A 9,781-nucleotide genomic window follows, 5' to 3' on the forward strand; every position below is an offset into this window, starting at 1 on the left:
CGGCTCCATCGAGGGAGTCCCCCTCTCCTCCGCCCTGACCCCCGAACAGTGCCAGGACTGCCAAGAGCTGTTGGGGCAGTTTTCAGACCTGTTTTCGCGCACTCCCGGGGTCACACAGTGGTGTGTCCATGATGTCGACACTGGGTACAGCCCACCCATACGACACCGGGCCTACCGAGTTCCCGACCGAGTTCGGGCCTGCATCCAGTCCGAAGTTGCCAAGATACTAGCCCTAGGGGTGGTCGAGCCCTCAGACAGTCCCAGGGCCAGTCCAGTTGTCCTGGTCCCTAAAGCTGCCGCCCCCGGCGCCACTCCGGAACTCAGGTTTTGTGTCGACTACCGGGGACTGAATGCCGTCACCAGGAACGACGCCCATCCCATACCCCGGGCCGATGAACTGATCGATCGCTTGGGGGCCGCCAAGTACCTCAGCACCTTCGACCTCACGGCCGGGTATTGGCAGATCGGCCTCACCCCTGGTGCCCAACAGCGATCTGCCTTCTCGACCCCCGATGGCCACTTCCATTTCAAGGTAATGCCCTTCGGCATGAAAAACGCCCCGGCCACCTTCCAAAGACTGGTGAATAAGGTGCTGGCGGGGCTAGAAGAGTTCAGTGCCGCATATCTGGACGATATTGCGGTGTACTGCCTCCACTGGGCGGAGCACCTGAAGCACCTCTGGGAGGTCCTGACGGCCCTCCGACGGGCCGGACTAACTGTGAAAGCCAGCAAGTGCCAGATAGGCCAAGGGTCTGTGACCTATCTGGGGCACCAAGTGGGGAGCGGCCATGTGGCTCCCCTCCAACCAAAGATTGACGCCATCGTGGCCTGGGAGCCCCATGTCACCCAGACAGCAGTCCGAGCCTTCCTGGGGCTCACTGGGTATTATCGACGCTTCGTAAAAAACTATGGGAGCATTGTGGGGCCCCTCACTGAACTGACCTCCAAAAAGCAGCCACAGAAGGTGCACTGGACCCCCGAGTGTCAGACGGCCTTCGAGACTCTGAAGACTGCCATGTGCACCGCCCCTGTGCTCCAAGCCCCCGACTACAGCCGAGAGTTTGTAGTCCAAACGGAGCACGGCATCGGGGTGGTCCTATCGCAAGTTAACCCCGAGGGGGTTGACCATCCTGTGGCCTTCATCAGCCGGCGACTGCTGGCTCGAGAACAACGGTGGAGCACCATCGAGAGAGAAGCCTTCGCCGTCGTGTGGGCCCTAAAGAAACTCCGGCCCTACCTCTTCGGCACCCACTTCCGGGTCCAGACCGACCACCGGCCCCTGCGGTGGCTGATGCAGATGCGTGGCGAGAACCCGAAGCTGCTGCGATGGTCCATCTCCCTGCAAAGGATGGACTTCACTGTGGAACATCGCCCTGGCAACGACCACGCCAATGCTGATGGCCTGTCCCACTTCTTCCGCCTCGGCGAGGAGAACCCCCAAGAAGATGGGTGACTCTCCCTGCTTTCAGCTGGAGGGGACGTGTGTTGGACCCGGCCTCGTGGCGTGGTCCTACCCCTCCCACATGGCGGGCCCTGGACGCCATCAGCCCTCCATCGACCCGCTGTCGCCCCCCCTGAAACTACCCTCCACGAACTCTCAATGAGAGCAGCCCCCCTGGCAACCCACGGCTCTCCCCCCTGGAACCCGGCGAACCCTGCTCGCCCCAACCCTGCCGGTCCGGCCACCACCCCGGACCGCCATTTCAGGCACGACTCCATCTTGGGCCCATCACGTCCCGAGCACGTGGCCTCAGCCCGACCCCGGCCGCAGCCCCAGCAAAGCCCCGACATCGAGGCACCAAGATCCGCCCAGGTGGTAGAGTGGCCACTTGACGGACCCAGGAGGAGGGGAGTTCTGATGGCCCTCCAGCCGTCCCCGGACGCCTGGTATCGATCGCCCTCCGGCCTCCCTGGGCGCTGGCTCCACCCCCCTGCTGGGTGTCTGGACACTCTCATCCCGGCCCCTCTGACCCCCAGGCGCGAGGGTCCGGACATCAAAGGACTCCAGTCATATAACTGGGCCAGCCCTGGATTAGGACTCCAGTTGTATCTTGGAGTGGAAGCCCTGCTGACCTCGTCGCGGCTGATCCTAATAAGAACTCTTGTACCTGGAACCTCGGAGCCCTGCTGACGCTGTCGCGGCCCGACCACGCTGAACCATCCTCGGAGCCCTGCTGACGCTGTCGCGGCTCGACCACGCTGAAACATCCTCGGAGCCCTGCTGACGTTGTCGCGCCCCGACCACGCTGAACCATCCTCGGAGCCCTGCTGACGCTGGCGTGGCCCGACCACGCTGAACCATTCTCAGAGCCCTGCTGACGATGTCACGGCTCCTTGCACCCCCCCCAGCTTGAGGATTGAGAGCTGTGCGCCGGGTATCCTCGTACCAGTTGGTACCAAGACTGTCCCGCTACCCCTTTCCCCTGATACCGAGACTTTACGGATCCCTCGATCCCCCTGTACATATTGCTGCGAGAGCTTGCCTTTATTCTTTATATAAAGACTCTTAAGAATCTACTCTCGTGTGGTGTCCCTTTGTAGTGGTGTGATTGCTCGGCTGTTACGATTGTAGGAGAGGAGCCTCGCCAAGGAGGCCTCTCGACGGCGCTCGGCCAATTCCATACGGAGAGGTGGGTCTCGGGGTGGTCACTCAGACATCTTCTGTCTCCCCTGGGATCGCCTTTCTAACACTCAATGATGGTGGTCCTTGCATTGTCTGATACATTGAACCATGTTAAACAGTGCTAACTGCTCAATATCTGTGAAGGTGAATCCATGGGGCATATTTAAAAGGGAGTGGCAGAGCGTTACATTAAACACAAATTGCTAACGTCATGCTCAGCCATTCCAAAAGCGCACGGGATGAACTGTATTTGCAAAGATACAGCATATACCTGCATTTTCCCTAGCATTGGCACTAAATGATGCTGCCTAGCGCTAATGCAGGCCCTCCTGCACCATAGTGCAAGGTTTCCTGTATTGAGGGAATGATTGTTTATGTGCAGGTAGGTGTCCCATCCTGCACATACACAATTACAAATGTCGATTTGAAACTTCTATGTGTGCTCCATTGTGCGGCACACATAGAAATTGCAGTTCATCAATTTTTCTCAAGGTGTTCCTTTCTGTATATAAACAATCATTCATGGTGTTTTGCTGTTTCTATATGTACCACCTCAACATCCGTTGCCCACCCCTTTCACACTATGTATGGCGTGAATAGGTGCCTTATTCACAAGGCGGCGTTAATCCAATTAATGTGGCTTAACGCCCCCCTGTAAATAAGGCGAGGGCACTATCGTCACAGGAACGTTGGTAAAAGTGATGTTCCTGTGGCGATAGGGACTTGGATATATGCCCCTATGTTCTTTGTTTAGCTCTTCATGTCACTTGATTGTGGATGACAGGGGGCATATGTGGGGGAACCTTAGGGTTAGGTCACAGCTGTGAAAGAATTACTTTATAACAAAGGCACCCAGGACATTTTAGATTTTCACACTTTTATTGTTGGAAGTGGTTGCACTCCGTGGGTAGCCTTCCACTGTACCACTTAGAAAAGCTAGTGTTCTCGGGTACACTGATGTTTAATGTAGGTGTCAGGATACTGGAGTATGGTAAATGTACAATCAATGAATCTTCATGAAACTCACTTACATTTTTAGTGGCTATTCATAAAATCCCGAATGATTTGGCCATTCTGGACTAATGTTTGTCAGGATCTTATTCAAGCGGTTTTTCATTTCAAATAAATGTCTCTGTAATTAAGAGCAACAGGCTCTGTGTTCAGGGTTAGTTGGTCAATACAAGATTTTTCATCTTCTTTCTCTCTGTTTATTTCTTAGACAATGTTACCCTGTACCTGTGGGTGATGGTAGACTCCCATAATCCTGGCCACGGGGACACTTAAGGATGACATTGATACCCCAATGACTCCAGCCAGTAGCGGGTATCTTGGGCACCGGTATCCGGGAATGAGTTTCTCTTTTCCTGAAAGAAGTTCTAAAACCCCTGCAATGGCCCTGCCCTCAGACATGCAGGAATCAAAAATCCAGTAGCCAAGGGTGATATTTGGTAAGAGATTAGGGTTTTGATTTATTTCTTCTATGGCAAAAACCATGGCCAGAACATCTCTGTAGTAACGAATATTGAACCTGTTAGAAAATGGAAATTATGATTACTGTTAAATTAATGAATATTAATGACAGTTCATCAGCATTAAGGTTAATTGTCTGAAGGCAAATAATCACAAATGGTCAACACATATTAATGGTATAAAGGTACAATCAATTTTCAGATTTAGGTGGGAAAGGTCATGCACTGAAGCCAAAACATGGTAAACTCTAGATAAAGGAATATTCAAGAATAAAGTTTAAATTGATTTAATTGACAAAAAGCTTACAAATTCCAAACATTTATCAATTTGTGAATAACATAACACCCTCTTGAAAATACGTGAAAATTAATGAATTTCATTTGCAGAAAGAGAGAGACAATTATAAAGATAGTTAAACAATGTTTGCTTCAGGAATACATTTTTATTAGAGTCTTCTGAAAATTGCAGAGGGAAAGATACCTGCCCTGTCTCTGTTTGGTTTCAGTAAGACTTGTGAAATTATATAGAACTAACTGGTACATAAAGAAGGAAGCAATACAAGGACCAGGATTCATGATGCTGCATATATGGCCATCATTCACACTTTGAAAAAAACATGAAATGGGACAACTTATTCGAGAATTATGGTCACTTTATAGCAAATGATAAATGGAAAACAGCGTTGTAATGACACACCATTAGAAGGTGACACTATTAATGTAGTTTCTTTGCTCTGGTTTCTTCTTCCCTTTAATGTGTACTGAATTACAGCCTTGTTTGGTATACTTATTTACTGATATTTGAAAAATATATCTGGCTATATGAACTCAACAGTCTGCATGATTCTTGAATCAGAGCAGCTGAAAAAATGTAGGCTAAACAGACGTTATAGCATATTCTAAATCCTTCCCTTACAGTAAAGTCTTTTTTTGTTTTCAATAATCTATCTGGCTATTTAGAAATGTCCAGTACTCTAGTCCACATAAATGGCTGTTTTTCCAAGAGTTCCCTTGCCCATATTTAGCGGCTATGTTTGATCAGAAAGGCAGTCGGGCATTCTTCAGATAAAATCTGTGAGGTGTTTTGAGAAACAGCATATCCAAGCAACCATACAGTTAAGAATTAAAGAGAACAATGAATATAATATTCAGTAAAAAAACATCCCCACATATTCATGTTCAGTTAGGAAAAACATTGTTTCCGATGTTTATAAATGAGGAATGCCATGGAAAATCATCGTCACTCATTGTAAGTTCTGAGTGTTAAAACTTTGTTATTCATTCCTTCTGGCTGGCAGTGTTTCTCACTTTCAATCAAAACCTCTTCGGTCAGACCCATCAAGGTAGTGTCAAATCCGGGTACATGGGGATCAACAAAGTCTTGATGAACCACGTGCCAAGAAGGATTAAGCTCATCTGAGACAATTTCTTAACTCCATTTTGGGAAAGTCAAGACTTTGAAATCTGGTACTAATATTTTAGACTTGTGCCCACAAATTATAGAGACAGCCTTGATGGTATCAACTGCCTACCTGTCACTCCATTCCATACTCTATAAGAGATTTCACTATCCACTTTTTGAGGGAAAAATACAGCCGATGTGATAGCATATCAACAAGTCAATTGATTTGCCCAGAATCACAGGATGTTGAGCCAAGGACTGGACTCTAACCTGATTCCCCTGTTCCAAATGCAACAGCTCTGGCAGATGGGCCACATCTCCTCCCATCTTCCTCAAGCTCCTGTCTTTTACAGACCTTGCCAATATCCTGAACTCCCTTGAAACCTCCTCTTATGAAGATAATGTTTTACACTTAATCATCATCAAAGCCATGTAAGGATCTCACTTATCTTAATGGAGATACGTACGTTAGCAAGCCGCTGCCTTTAACACAAAAGGAGATTTATATAAAATGCTAGTACAGACAGTGTCAGATATTAAAGATATGAGCAGGGTATCACAATATCAAAATATATAGTATGCTATTCCAAGTTTTGGGACTATCATTAGCAAGAAATTCCTTTGTAAGTCCATATTCTCAAACACCAAAGAGCAGGCCATCACTAACTAATTGCATTGGGAAGAAGATTTTCCTTTAGAATGGATTAAGACATTTCTCCCAGGAACTAAAAACTACTTCCTAATATCCTCTTAAGTAATATGTTGACAGATAGCAGATTCAATAATAATTTCACTCTGGCATATTAGTAAATTTTTTTAATAAGAAGAGAAAGGAGATTAATATGTCTGTCCAATAACCATTTAACGTTATGACTACATGTGTGCCAAAGTAATAGCAAATGTTATTATAGCTTGCTTCACAAGCTTAATCCAGCAAGATTTGAAAAATTTATACTCTCTTGGCAGATCTATAATCTACTCACTTTTTGGTAAGGCAATTGCAAAAGTCTCTGGACAAGTGATGCCATCTCCTATAAATTTGATTTAGAAATAATGCCTCCATCCTCATCCCATGGAAATATATGTTTCTGTTTTTGATGGGAGTAATTCTTCAATCCCATCTCATGTGGCTTACCTCTGAATTATATCAAGATTTGTTACCAACTATAATTATCAATTTTTAGAACATTGAGACATAATAATAACCAGGAATCCCCACCACAGATGCCCTTTGTGTCCAATTTTAAACACTAAGCTGATTATAAACCCTGTTTCTTCAAAACTGTAAAGCATGAATAGGAAACTAGCATCAATGACATAGAAGAATGTGTGTTTCTGAGAACATGTAAAGTAAACCTGACAAACACGCACATTATAATATTTAATGCTTGGTCCAAATTGTTCCTTCATCCTTGAGGGGCAGATTTAATCAGAACCCAAGGATATATTTTGGCACTAGAGTTTCTTAGAAATATGCATATTTAGAAGGTCTCAATGATGTACCCTTGATGTAAAGATGATGGTCATGCTTGAAAGATCAAAGGTGTTAGCACTTTCAGTTTTAGGAAGAGTTTCTTTAATCAAAGTGATCGTTCTTCTGATCATCTTGATCTCTTCTTGTTTTCCTTCATGTCCTTTGATGTAATCTGTATGAACATTTTTCAAGCCACTAGATGGGCTTTTAACCAGGTTCATACAGGCAAATAAATAAATTAGAATTAGTCTAGAGTTGCTGCATCTGGCTAAAGCTGATGGTGAGTTGAGAGTATCCAATTATACCCATCACCAAGAAAAAGATGTTTGCCTGGTACCAGCTGTTTCTATTAAGGACATCAACTTCAGAACTGCTGGTCAAGCCATTATACTCTCCCATCTAGGCAATTTCAGTGTGCTTACTTCAAGTACCCCCAAATTCAACACTGGAACCTCTGAAAGAACCCTAAATTCTGCAGCATCCGTCAAAGGCCTGAAGCTATTTAACCACATCACTTCCACTCTCCTTGTTGTCCACTGGCTACAGGCACACATGTAGCAAGGACACCTCCTCACTCTGAACAGGTATGCATCATTAAGATGTTTTGATGAGCGTATTTTGATGATAATTTGTATTAAGCTGGACTCACCCACACAGGATTTCTGTTGTGGAATTTCAATGGATATTGTAATAAACTGTTCTGACTCCTCACAGAATATCAGCTATGGCACCTTTATGCATATTGCAATAAACTGCTTTAACTCCTCACAGGAGCTGTGACAGTTACTTTCATATTGCGCTCACCCACACTGGATATCATCTGTGGCACTTCTATATATACTGTAATAAACATCATATCATCCTTGCCACATCCATACCCTTCCTAGACATGGTGCAATATACTGCTCTAAGTTTCATAGGATGCTAACTGTGATACTTCTATGTATGTTACCTTGTTACCTTTCACAAGATCTCAGATGTGACATTTATATGAATTACGCAAAAACTGTTCTTAGCGATCAGTGCCTCAGCCTTTACACTGTGGTCCATTTTTTTCATGAATAGTTCCCGTCTAGCATGAAACTTCCATACATGAGGCAATGTTCATCTTTAATGGCTCAGACAAAATCACTATTGATACTTCTCCACACTAAGCATTAGGCATTCAACACGTTTCTCCACCTGTAAGTAATGATTATTTGAAACACATCTAAACATGCGCTGGTGTATCTGTTCACTTAGGAATAAACTGTATGAAGTCATTCTTACCCCTGACAGGACATCTGCGTTGGCACTTCTGCAAGATTAGTTTCAGGTGGAATGAATCCCGAATGTACAACAAACACCCCACCAACTAGAATGTCTCCTTGGCGTGAAAATGATTCCTGTGCAGTGCCTTGGAGGATACAGCTGGGCTTCTTGGACTCTACATCAGGTAAAGATATCAGGATGCATGCCATGTAGATAAAAGGATCCATTATACTGTAGATTGAGCAGGACACAAGTGGGTCTCCTACAGGTAGATGCAGCTCTGAAGAAAGAAGACCGTGTTTGGTATCAGGAGCTTGTGGGTCAAGATGCTGTGGCCAAAACAAAGGCACCTCAGGTATTTCCCAGTTGCATAAAGATTTGATTCAAAAATTCTTTAGGAACTGACAGAGACTCTGTTCAGAGATTCTAAATTTTTTCACCTAAAGCCTTTCTGGCTTCAGGTTTTATAGCTTGTGAAAGCCACCAAGGAGACACAGCATCAAATTGCTCATTCGGTGTAGACACTTAACCTGAAAGGAACCCTCCCCCATGCTCGCCAATTATTTTCCCAGGAGCTGGATAATAGCTACATTTCAGATAACAGCTGCCTTTATGTAAATAATAGGTTACCTTATTTTTAATTTTGGTCATATTACAGTGATCTTTATTTTTGTAATAGGATGGCACTGAAAGTAATACATACCTAATTCTCAGCTGCTTACAGTGGAATCTGATGCATTTACCTCATTTTGAACCAATAGTAACAGCACAAATCCAAGCATGGGGCGTTTTCTTAAGGATTAATTGTTTAAGGGGAGCTGGTGTGTTCTTAGATGAATGCTTGAATGGAAAGAGTGTGACTGTGTATGAAGATGCTGGGATGGAATGATGCAGCCTACAGTAGGCAGATCTTGTGACCTAGATACACAGGGTCATATCTATTGTAGGTTTGTGTAGCTTTTCACCACACAATGGGGCAGAAGCATGACACAACCCTTAAGAGCGACTTATGAAGCCACACAACGCCACCTTGAGTGACCCTGAGCGGCTTGCTGTATCTGGAGTAACGCAATGCAGCACAAAACACTGTGTTTAGTTTCTCTGCCTCAGGGAGACATTCTATGGGTGGTGCGTGGGTGTTCCCACGCAACACCTATTGATTTTGACATGTACCCAACTTTACCATCACTGGCAAACCTGAGAATGCACCAAAACAGCTATGCAGCCTCATGGGAGGCACAACAAGGAGAAATATCTTTATTTCTCTTTGGGTTTCCTCTTTCTATGTGTGTTGCCGAATGCAGCACACATAGAAAGAAGAAAGTGCCTCACAGGATTGTTTTTGTGTAGGTAAGTGTACCTACCTCAACAAAATCAATTGTGCCAACAGCACAAGCACCCTTGCACCATGCTGCAATAATGCCTGCATTGGCTTTATGCATTACATTGTGCACCAGCACTGGGATAAGGCAGGAATGTGTTCTATAATGTTAAATACGTCACATTCTTGCCTTTATCTGTCACACTGCACACTGCAGCAAGGTGGTTTGCTATGTTGCATC

At 45.3% G+C, this 9,781-nt stretch overlaps 1 protein-coding gene across 1 annotated transcript in view; it reads right to left on the reverse strand.

The window, feature by feature from the left end:
* Nucleotides 1-8,428, reverse strand: part of LOC144774105 (vomeronasal type-2 receptor 1-like) — a 140,939-nt gene extending 132,511 nt beyond the window's left edge. The window contains 2 exon segments of the mRNA XM_078659130.1: nt 3,860-4,151; nt 8,238-8,428. Of these exon segments, the coding sequence (XP_078515256.1) occupies nt 3,860-4,151; nt 8,238-8,428 (483 nt within the window).
* Nucleotides 8,429-9,781: the final 1,353 nt, after the last annotated feature.

The sequence above is a fragment of the Lissotriton helveticus genome, chromosome 8 (genome assembly GCF_964261635.1).
Source record: "Lissotriton helveticus chromosome 8, aLisHel1.1, whole genome shotgun sequence".
NCBI classification, from domain to species: Eukaryota; Metazoa; Chordata; class Amphibia; order Caudata; family Salamandridae; genus Lissotriton; species Lissotriton helveticus.